Source organism: Balaenoptera ricei, chromosome 16 (genome assembly GCF_028023285.1).
Source record: "Balaenoptera ricei isolate mBalRic1 chromosome 16, mBalRic1.hap2, whole genome shotgun sequence".
NCBI lineage: Eukaryota > Metazoa > Chordata > Mammalia > Artiodactyla > Balaenopteridae > Balaenoptera > Balaenoptera ricei.
Window position 1 is genome coordinate 20,359,954 of NC_082654.1, and position 11,355 is coordinate 20,371,308.

The following is an 11,355-nucleotide window of genomic DNA, read 5'->3' on the forward strand; positions in this document are numbered from 1 at the left end:
AAGGTTCATCCAGGTTAGAGTGTGTATCAGTATTTCATTCCTTTTTACTGCTGAATAATATTTCATTGTATGTGTATACTACATTTTGTTTACTCATCAGTTGATGGACATTTAGGTTGTTTCTACGTTTTGGGTGTTATGAGTAATGCTGCTGTGAACAATCGTGTACAAGTTTTTGTGTGGACATATGTTTTCGATTCTCTTGGGGGTTTACCTAGGAGTGGAATTGCTGGGTCCTAGGGTAACTCCATGTTTAACCTTTTAAGGAACTGCAAACTGTTTACCAAAGTGGCTCTACTATTTTATATGTCCACCAGCAGTGCATGAGGGTTCTAATTTCTCCACATCCTCATCTGTCTCACATTTGAGCAAAAGCTTATTCTGAGTGACAACTAATTTGTCCTTCCTTTTGGAAAGGGATGGAACCACAGATGTGACTCGTACCATGCATTTTGGAACCCCTACGGCCTATGAGAAGGTAAGAGAAAACTCGAGAGGCCCTCTCTGCTCTTTGACAGTTCTCTCTTGTGAAAAGGATTGTATACATAAGTAAAAATTATATGTGGGACAATAAAATAGCTCATTACTGTGGAATCAGGCTTATCTGCTTTATGACATCCATTTAATTAATTATTGGAGAGATTTTAAAAGCATTCTGTCTGCTAAGGTCAGAGTGGCTCAGATTCAAGTTTTAATAGCTTTGGCCTTCTCTTCAGTCAGGAAATTTCTTTGGGGAAGGGAGTGGGGTAGTGAAATATATGCCTTTTTACGAACAGTGTCTAGATTTGATTCTGAAAGCTACTACCCCCGTTCTTTTTTCAAGTTCAGCGTTCCTATTTATAGGCTCAACTCTCTAGGAACCCTCTGAAATGACATGCACTGCTCAGTTTTTGGTCTGTCTGGCATGGAAAAGAGGAAACAGCTGTAAGGTAGAGGGATGTGTACCATGAGTCTGGAGACTGGGCTTCAGATCTTCTCTGCTATTTACAGACTCCATGACCTTGAACTCAACACTTAGACCATCCATAAAAACGGTGAGAAGAGTACTCACCTCCAAGGCTGGCTGTGAAGGTTCCGTGAGACCAGCAGGTTCTTGGATGATAGTCACTGCTTGGCAAATACTGGTTGAATCTCTGAGTATATCTCTTTTTCCAGGGAGCTCCTTCAGGAAGCTTGTCCAGGGAAGAGGGCTTTATGGGATAGAGCAGGGCAGATTTCCCAGTGCTGGTCCCTTGTGTCATTCACTTGTAGGCACCAGCAAATGAAGAAGGGTTTGACCTTGGGTCCAGATACCTACCTTTGGTGTGACTCTTCTTGTACTGTGTTCAATCCAGACCAGATTGAACAGTGTGGGGTTTAGTCCTGACTCTGCACCTTACTGGCAAGCCACTACCCTTGCAAACAGCACTTTTCTTGTCCAGGCAGTAGGGACTAAACCCTGAGTACAGATGGTGGTGAGGTGCACAGAGGTTGAAGCAGGACTGCCTGGCTCCAAGGCCACATGCTGCCACTTATGAACTGCACGACCTGGCATTCATCTCTCTGTGAAGTGGGGATGGCAAGAGTGCCTCCATCTTGAAGTGTGGGATTAAACGTACAGTGCTGTACGTATCGTGCCTGGCACAGAGGAATAGCTCAGTAAGGGTTAGCTAGTGTCATCAGTACTTTTTAGTACTTTTCCCCAGTCTTTCTGAGGCTCAGATGGCAGAGAATATGGCAGAGTGTTCATTACAAGGGAAAGACTGGCGGGGTCATCTCTCAGTCAGTTCTCTTTTATTAAATCGAATTTCAAGATTTTCTGGAAAATTGGTACCAAGGCCAAGGTTTTTTTCCACCACCAGATTTATTTTCCTTTTTCCTCTGATTTTCTCTGTGGTATTGCTACAAAACCTTCAGAGGCAAGGTTTTCAGAACTACCCAAAAACTACAGGATTAAAACATCTGTGCCAGTCCTGAACATGCCCTCTGGGTTTTCTTTGGCAGGAATGCTTCACATATGTCCTCAAGGGCCACATAGCTGTGAGTGCAGCTGTTTTCCCGACTGGAACCAAAGGTAGGTGATTCCTTCAATCACATGGCAGGCTTTTTCTTGTTCAGGCATCAGACGTGTCTAAGTCTGGGTGGAAGAACATGTCCTTCCCTCGCCGCCCCAGCCCCCAGCCTACTTCAGGGCCATCCTGGGCGAACGGGGGCGCTGCGTGGCCGGAGCTGAGAGGACCTCAGGGAGCCAGGCTCAGGATTGGGCCCAGGGTCAGGTGTGAACCTCCCTCCTGACCAATTATGGTGTCGCGTGACCCATGTGGGTGGCTCCCAGGAGAGGGCAGCAGGGCATGAAGGCCTCAGGGCCCCAGAGGAAGTTGGTGCAGCCTCCTGTCTGCCCTTCAGTGCTGGGCCAGTGCCTCCTTTCAGGACCCTCATTGGGATTTATTTTACTGAGAACCTGACTTGAGATATGTACCGTTTTGCATGAGGATGGGTGGGTGGGCCATTGCACGGGGAGTTGACAAGACCTGGGCCTTGAGTCTGCTTAGGCTAGGCTGGCACTCATCTCCCTGGGCACCACTTTCCTCATGCTTGCAGTCTGGTTAGAATCTCATCTTGTAATTCTGAAACTGCAGGGTCCCAGCGCTGGGAAGGGAACGTCCGTGTCATCTACTGCAGCCCGTACCTGCTACGGGCGACCATTTCTCACCTGCATCCTCCAGCTTCAGACTGAGCTCTGACTTGGGGGGGGGAGCTGCCCTCCACAGGAGCTCTGACTGTTAGAAAGTTCTTCTTTGTGCTGGGCTGAAACCTGAATCCTCCAGTAACTTTTACCCGCTGGTTTCTGTTTCACCTTCTGGAGCCAAACATAACAAATGTAATCTCCAAAGTGCTTTGCAAGTTGAAAAGTACTGTACAGAATCACCAAGCGGTTCTTAATATGTCTTTCAGGCCACCTTCTTGACTCCTTTGCCCGCTCAGCTTTATGGGATTCTGGCCTGGATTACCTGCACGGGACGGGACACGGTGTTGGGTCTTTTCTGAATGTTCACGAGGGTCCTTGTGGCATCAGTTATAAAACATTCTCTGATGAGCCCTTGGAGGCCGGCATGATTGTCACTGATGGTAGGTGTCCCTCACCTAGAGGGTGTGCGTGGGTCCTCTGGCCTTTCTGAAAGCTCTTTGTTGTTTCTTATATTTTAATTATTATAAAGTAAATTGGAAATAATTTCTCCTTCCTGAATTAACAACAACAGACAACAACCTTTTTTGATTATAAAAGTGATAAATATTCATTGTAGAAAAAGTGAGACTATGGAACGGTATAAAGAAGTATAAAGAAGAAAATGAAAATCATTTGTAATCCAGACACCCAGGGGAAACATGACTTAATATTTTGCTCTGTTAGCTTCTTGTCTCTTCCCATATTGTTACCGCATCTTTGTGAATGTATTTTACTGCCTGCATCATTGCGTCTTACGGATATGCCCCATAATTTATTTGGCGGATCCTCGGTTATTGTACTCCCTACCCTGCAGCCAGTTCTCAGGAACTTCTGAGTCTTTCTCTGTCTGGACCTCAAGTGCCTATTAAAAAGTGCCCCGCGGGAGGAGGCATCTCTGGGCTCTTACACCCAGATTGAGTGGCCCTTCATCTGTTTCTCCTTCTCCTTCGGGGAAGCGCTGTCATCCCAGGAGTGCAAGCTTCTCTGTGCTTATCTTCATCATGGGCTGCTTCTCATTTTGGGGTTTGGTTTGTTTTAGAGCCAGGGTATTATGAAGATGGGGCTTTCGGAATTCGCATTGAGAATGTTGTCCTGGTGGTGCCTGTGAAGACCAAGGTGAGTAATTAGGTTTTTGTTTTTAAAATTCCCTTATTCCTTAATGGGGGAGGATGAGGACTTTTGTCCTTGGAACCAAGAGCATGTCATTCTGGGGCCAAAATGGAGCCTCCTTCCCCTGATAGTGGTGTCTCTCCTGGAATTCATTCTCCTCTGCAAAGCCAGAAGGAAAATCCTTAGTGAACTGGGACCCAGAATTGGACCTCATGGAGCCCCAGGCAGGCCCCTGCTTGATGTTAGCTGGGGCTCTGAGTTTACTGGAGGCAGCTTCTTGTCGTGAAGCCGCCTCTGCTGTGGGGGAGGGGTGCTCGCTTAAAGGCCCCTTCCAGACCCTGAAGCAGAATCTCCACGGCTGGGGCCCGGGAACTATTTTCAACAAATGCCCCAGATGATTTTTATCAGGTAAAGCTGAGGAAGCCCGAGTTATCCCCTGGGTCGGGCCCCACAGGTGTGGTGCCCTCTGGAAGACCGGTGTGTCACCCTCTCCCCATCACATTACCAAGAGGTCGCAGGCTTTAGGTGCTGGGCTTGACCTAGAAGACCTGTTTGCTCCTCCTCCATGGGTGATTTTGGAAATGGAACAGTTGGAGGGAGGTGGCTTCCTAAGTCTTCAGGGAAGCTGACTGCAGGGGTCTGCTCTCTGCTTGCACACTGACGTCACTCTTCTTGAGAGTGGCCTCTCCCCTCACTCCCGCAGGCCCCGCCAGGAGCAGAGACCCAGCGTGCCTTGTGTGCCCCGGCCATTCCATGCCACGTGCACTGGACGGGCCTGTTACCTGTCACCTGATGGGCCTGGCGGGGTCACGGCAGGCTGCGTGGCTGATGTCAAAAAAAGGGATCTGCTGGGGGACTTACGCCTTAGCAGAGGCTCGAGAACCAAAACCAGAGATCCCCCTGCTTCCAGACACCCTCTGTGCCTCTTCTCCATCACAGCAGGCAGGAGTCTTGTGGACCTGCTGCTGGGAGCCCCTCAGCTCTCTTTGGCTTTTCCTGGTGGCACAGGCTGTTGTTTGCCCAGTGGAGCAGCTCTTGGAAGGTGGCATCCGCTGTGTCTATTAAAAATGGTGACCAGTGAACCACGTCTCGATTCCTAGTTACACCCGGCTCTGAGGGACGGTCCTGTCTGGTGGAAGTGACCTCGTGGCGGGTCATTGTGGTAAAGAGGAGTAAAAGCTTCTGTTTTCTTCCTTCTCCCACAGTATAACTTCAGTAACCGGGGAAGCCTGACCTTCGACCCTCTAACTTTGGTTCCGATACAGACCAAAATGATAGATGTGGATTCTCTTACAGACAAAGAGGTAAAGAGGAGGCCTTGGGAGAGGGCAGAAGTGTGTGGGATGGGGAGCCGCCCTACGTTCTCCCCTCCGCTCTCATTTTTAAGTTAGAGCCTAGGCCAGCTGAGTTGGAAAATCCTAGGTCTCCTGAGGACTGGAGGTGCTTTTCCTGTATTTTTGGGTCTCGAGGTAGATGTAGCCCTGCTCGCCTCACTGTTGGGGATGGTAGGGCTTCACAGGTGGGAATGAATAGTGTGCTGTGGCTTTCCAGGAGGGCCGGAGCCATAGCTGCCCTGAGGCGTGTTTAGCAAACGTGGGCATGTGTCTTCCCTGCATTTTTGTGGGTGGGTGGGGCCACTGCCCATGCCAGATTGTTTTCTGGTGTTGCGTGAAACGTTAAGGAACTGAGAAGCAAATGCTATTATCATATGCCGAGTTTTGTCACAGGCAGGGAGAGAGGTTGTTGCTTTGGGCTCTGAAGCCCGTCACAGAGCAGACGCACAGCAGTGCTCACCTGTCAGGCTCAGAGGGTGACAGGCCTTGGAACCCCTGCAAATCCCAGCACGGGTCCCCAGGCTCATGAAGCCAGCTGAGGCGGCAGGCCCAGGAACCTGGAGTACGGCTTGAGGGATCAGGCAGGTGATCAAGGTCAGAGCAGGGACAAGGGTCAAAACAGGGTGGAAACACCACCACCCCGGCTGTCTGCTGTGAAGTGGTCAGGCCCAAGCCAGGAAGACAGAAGCCAGAAGGACACAAATTCCAGAGCAAGGCAGGCAGGCAGAAGTCCAGCAGAAAGCAAATGCGTAGCAGAAGCCAAAGGCAGGACAAGCGTGGTGCATCACTCTAGGAATAAGAAGTATTTGTTACCAGAGGCAGCCACTGGCCTCATCCCAGGGGCTTTTGAGGCAGAAACGTACCCTCAGTGGAGCCTGCGTGGGCCTTGTGCTTGGCACTAGAGGAAAGTGCCTCTGAGGGCTGGGGAGCCCCCTCTGCCGGGCTGTGGAACGGGCCCTCCCAGCCAGGAGCCCCCTCTCTGCCTCACCCAGCTCACAGAAGGGTGACAGAGGAAGGTCATCTGCTTGCTGCTTAGATTCCCTCTGTGCTTGGGCACCTCATCTTGACCACCAGTGCCTCGATTCAGCCAAATGTTCCCACTCACAGCACCCAAACAAGCCCTGCTGATGCTGGTTTATTCAGTCTGTAGATGGATACAGAACAGGAAGCAGCCTGTCAGCAGCACAGTGTCAGGTGTGTCTTTTCAGCGGGAAGAGTCTCTCCTGCGGTCCTGGGGCTCTTCTCCGGTCCCCACAGGGGTGGCTTAGGTGAGAGGGGATGACGACACAGAAGTGAGCATGGGAGCCACCCTGCTTACGGCCCTCTGCCCAAGGAACCAATCTCTCCTCGTGGCCCTCGAGCACAGCTTCGAGGGTCTTAGCAAGGGACCCTCTACTAATAAGTCACTTTGCCCTCTTGGAAGCCCAAGGCTGTGGCTTCCGCCAAGTGATTCCAGGTCACATAGGCCTTGCTGTCCGCATGAAGTGTACCAGTCAGGAGACATTTCTTCCACGTGACCTTCCACTTTATCCAGGGAAATAGTGCATTGAGGAAGGTTAAGCAAGGCCATTTTTCCTTGAGGGAGAGAGTCTTTTTAACCTGTGACTCCCCCATGACATTGGACAAAGACCAGTGTTCTCTGTCTGGTCCAGTGTTCATTACTGTACCTTACATACCCCAATCACTGAACTATTCTTTTAGCCAATTAGTTTTTATAGGACAGATAATATCTTCTAACCTTGGAATCATTAGCAAGTTTCCACAAATTACAAGTAGAGGACAGTATTTAATATTCCAAGCAGAGTGTATTTATTATCTCTTTTAGCAAAAGTGTTCATTTCCCATATACCACTCAGTAAATCTGGGGCTTCATTCTGTCTTAAGAAGGCATAGTAATATTCCACAGCAAGATTCTGTCCTTTGGGCTTTTAAAATACCAGTCATTGCCCTTTACCGTCTCCCAAACAGTCTTAGTAGAAACTTTAGGGAGTTTTGGGGTTAGGTCTGCATTCCCATCGATTTGTCACCAGGTGGCAGCAGAGGACTTTGGTTGGACACGAATGTGGGTGCTGCAGGCTGCCAAGGCCTTTGTGACCTTGCTCCAGCCCCCTGCGGGTGCCCCAGCTTGCCCCAACCAAAAGGGTCTTGGGAGTGTCTGTGGCCCCAGGCTTGCTCCTGCCTCCTGCACTGTTGAGCTGCTTTGGACGGCAGGCTGCCTTAAGCCCTGCCTGGCCTTGCTGCTGACGTGCAGCCGTTTGCTTGCGTTTGATATCCCAACCCTCTTCCCCACCTCCCAGAAAGACTAGTAGGCGCTTATCAGTGGGCATAGGAGCACCAGTTGGGTCAGTCTTCGGCAACACCACCCCGTCTGTCTGATGTGACGCGGTCAGGCCCCCTTCGGGGCAGTGCAGAGCGTGGGTTGTCACTCTCTTGGCAGAACGTGCTTCCCTCCAGCCCTCATCCTCCCTCACTCCTCACCCGGAGGAGACTGGCAGAACCCTTGTCATCAGGTTCAGCGCATCAGTACCCCCCGCCCCGTCCCAACAGACAGACACACACACACACACACACACCCCAAGTCCCATCGGGCTCCATACTTTTTTACCTCTTTTTTATTGCCTGGTGTGGTCGCCCCATTCATTTGAGGCTCTGAAAGTCAGGCTTACTCCCAACCCCACCCTGCAGCAGCGCAGTCCTTGACCTCCAAAGGCTTTGGGTGCATCTAGACGGCCACACTCACAAGACCCTCACCGGCTTGACTGATCCTAGTTTATTCAGCTTTGTAGGTGGATACGGGATAGGAAACTCAGCGCGTTGGTAGGACAGCCTCAGATGTGTCTTCACAGCAGTTGAGGCAACCAGGGTGGGTGCAGGAGCTGTGAGACCCCTGCCCCCACTCTTGCATCATGGCTTCCAGGGGTGCTGTCGAGGGGGACACCCGGTTACAAGTTACTCTGCATTCAGGGAAGCCCAGAGCCACGGCTTGCCATCAGGCATTCGTGGTTCCCTCATACTCACTCCAGTCCACAGGCAGTAGATGGTTCCAGGAGCATTTTCACCATCAGCCATGTGGCCTCGTCCCATCTATTTCCAGGGAGGTAGAACACAAGGAGGTCGCTGGTCCATGAGCAGGGAGAAAGGGTTTTGTGCTCCTTTACTCTCATCCTGTGATCTCAGCACATGGGGCCTCACTGCTCGCTGCACAGCCTTTGGTGAAGGTGTGATGGTGAGACCACGTCTGTATTCCTTCCCTCTTGCAGTGCGACTGGCTCAACAACTACCACCTGACCTGCAGGGACGTGATCGGGAAGGAACTGCAAAAACAGGGCCGCCAGGAAGCCCTCGAGTGGCTCATCAGAGAGACGCAGCCCATCTCCAAACAGCATTAATACCTCCCCGTTTTTTTTTTTTTTAAAACGCTCTGGGGAAAGGAAGAAGCCTGGCCCACCCGTGACATCTTTCCCCTTTCTCTCCTTCTTCCTTACCTCCCCGTTTTACTTTTAGACTCTGAGAAGAACTCAAAATCTTATCCTCTTTGATATTTTCTTGCAAACACTCGATCTTTTATGATTTTTTTAAAATTGTTGAGAATGAGCCAAGAATAAATTGCTGCCCCAGCAGGAGGATCGCCACAAAGCCAAAAGCTTGATCAGGGGTACGCCCCGAGCAGCTGCAGGGAGTCCTCCGGCCAGTGATGGTGAAGCAGTGAGCGCTCTGCGACAGTCACGCTCCAGGTGCTAGCCCCTTGTTCGTGATCCCCTTCGTGCGCACAAGACTGTATTTATGACCAGTGAATAAAATGTCAGAACGCGCTTCATCTGTGCCGTCTCTCTTCTTCCGGCACCATCCACCCTGTGTGTGGGGTGGGCTCACGTCCAGGGCACGTTTTCTAGGTGGATGGACCCCTTTGAGGAGAGATTCCCTGGCCTCCCTGCATATTTTCTGACTTAATTTCAAGCCTCTTAGTCTTTTCTCTAGAAAGCCTAATATTTTGTTGAGTATTCTTATTGTAAGTTTTTCTTTCCTGCTTCTAAAATATGTCATTGATGTACAAAAAACAACAAAAAATCATGTCGAAAGTGGCAGTCTACTATGGTCTACCCTACAGTGGACAGTGCAGGCATCTCACTGTCTCACTACTTATAGACAGTGGTCTTTGGCAGGTGCCTGCTACTCCCTATCCTCGGGCGTTCTCTGGACTTGCACGCGTGGGGCAGCCTGAAGGGCCGGCAGAGCTAATGCCTCTGAGGCCTCAGACCATGATGGTCGGGCGTGGGAAAACGGACTCGTCTTCCCTCGGCTGGGATGTCCGAGGCGTGGTCTACACTGCCTCCTGGGGTTCCTCAGTGGGGCTGAGCCCTCCTGGCCCACTGTGGGAACTTGTTCAATAACACACCCTTTATTTTCTTCCATCCCTTCTGCGTCTTACTTTCCCTTTCTCCCACCAGTGCTTCCTGGAGCCATCTCCCATTAAACCACTTACAGGCAAATCCTTGTCTTTGGGTCTGCTTCTTTAGGAACCCAAGTCATACCCCATATGTATAACCACTATTTGCTATGTATTTTTGCCAATTTCTTTCTTTGTATTTAGCATTCAGTAATATATAGAATAAGTATGTGTGCATGGACAAAAGAATATCTATGCACACATACACATCACATGCACAGACATTGGGCCATTCTGTACATATGCAATTTCCTTTTTTAACTTGGCAATATATCCAAGTTATTTTTTCATATTGGTACCTATAGATCCAATTATCTTTAATGACTGTAGACTATTCTATTGCATGACTGTCTTCTTTTTAAAACCAGTTTCATTAAATCTCAAACCACATCTTTGATTTGGATGGCTGTGAAAGGTAAGTAAGTAGAAAGCATACTTTGGCCTTTCACCAAAGCACAGCTGGCAAGGTCCAATGCTCATTACTTTCTCCACCTGGGGAGCAGCAAATGAAATGAACTAATCTGTATTTACCATTCAGATCCAGGGTAGCAGCAAAGAAAACTTTACTGGTAGGGTGAGCCTAAATTGACAGAGCACCTAAAAATGGACTTGTCAACATTTACACCGCCCCTCCTGCCTTCTTTCAGGGATCATTGATTCCAGCTTGCTATGTGGGAGGAAGCAAGAGAGACAGCTAGTTCTCAGGTTACATTTGTAACAAGGCCAGGAAAACATAGGAGCAGTGCCTCACAATAACACGTAGTTTGATCCACCAAAGATCAATCCTTGAATGCCTTTGGTTCACCCTTGCTCATATTTCTAATATGTTCCCTAAGACTGGACTTAAAAGAGACGTTTCTCCTCAGATGGCAGAACTTACTAATCGTGTTTCTTATCCATCAACTCTCTAAAAGGCAGAGGCCCTCCGCTTGAGGACTCGGACCGTCTTCTCCTCTGTGACATCCCGAACCTTCCCCTTTCTCAGGAAATGGGAGCTGTGAATTGCAGCTGATCTGGAGTTTAAACTGACTGTAACTCAAGTGTGACAGCAACTCCAATGTCTGTTCACCAGACTGTTAAGCCTGTCACTACCCAAGGCAGCCTCAAAGCAAAGTTTGATTTAATTGGCTCAAGCCCACTTTCTTGATGTCTCCAGAAGGTGTCAAAGAAGGTTTTCACACAGAGACACTATGACTGTGAGATGCATCCTCATTTCTGAGTCGTTAGAATGTGAAACTCCATGTGGATTCCATCCTCTGCAACGGGAAGTATCTATATGGATAAGGGTTCTCTTCTACAGTGCTGTTTCCTATTTAAACAAAGGCTTTGTGCTGTGAGATCACTAGAGGTTTATGTTCACTCGGACCCCAGAATCTTTTTCTGCCCTCGCCACGTGTTGTGCTTTGTACTCTGTAGCCTCAGGTAGTCTGTTAGTTTAGTGGTTTGGAGCTCAGCACCAATAAGATCAAAATCCTTTGTTGCGACCCCAGGTGAGCCAGTGGATTTCCTTTGTTCCATGATCGTAGCCAACACCTTTAACCTTGTCACCACTGTCATGGTGTCCTGGCTTCTCTGCCCCATCCCCATCCCTTCAGTTCAAAAATGAGGTCCTTTAGCCACCACCTCCAGGACCAGCTCACCCAGAATCTAGGATCAGGCCCGTCCTCAGTCAAGCTGAATACTGAGGTGATTTCAAATCCTTTTTCTGCCAGTCCTGTTGCTCCTTTGTGTCCACTTCTAAGGTAGGGTCTCAGCTT

The 11,355-nt window shown here is 49.4% G+C and overlaps 1 protein-coding gene across 4 annotated transcripts in view; it reads left to right on the forward strand.

The window, feature by feature from the left end:
• Positions 1–8,963, forward strand: part of XPNPEP1 (X-prolyl aminopeptidase 1) — a 55,894-nt gene extending 46,931 nt beyond the window's left edge. For all 4 annotated transcript variants that reach the window (XM_059901059.1, XM_059901060.1, XM_059901061.1 and 1 more), the window contains 6 exons: positions 418–478; positions 1,984–2,053; positions 2,935–3,108; positions 3,747–3,823; positions 5,023–5,121; positions 8,412–8,963. In XM_059901059.1, the coding sequence (XP_059757042.1) occupies positions 418–478; positions 1,984–2,053; positions 2,935–3,108; positions 3,747–3,823; positions 5,023–5,121; positions 8,412–8,540 (610 nt within the window). In that variant the 3' untranslated portion in view covers positions 8,541–8,963. The remainder of the gene's footprint in view (positions 1–417; positions 479–1,983; positions 2,054–2,934; positions 3,109–3,746; positions 3,824–5,022; positions 5,122–8,411) is intronic.
• The last annotated feature ends 2,392 nt before the right edge of the window (positions 8,964–11,355 follow it).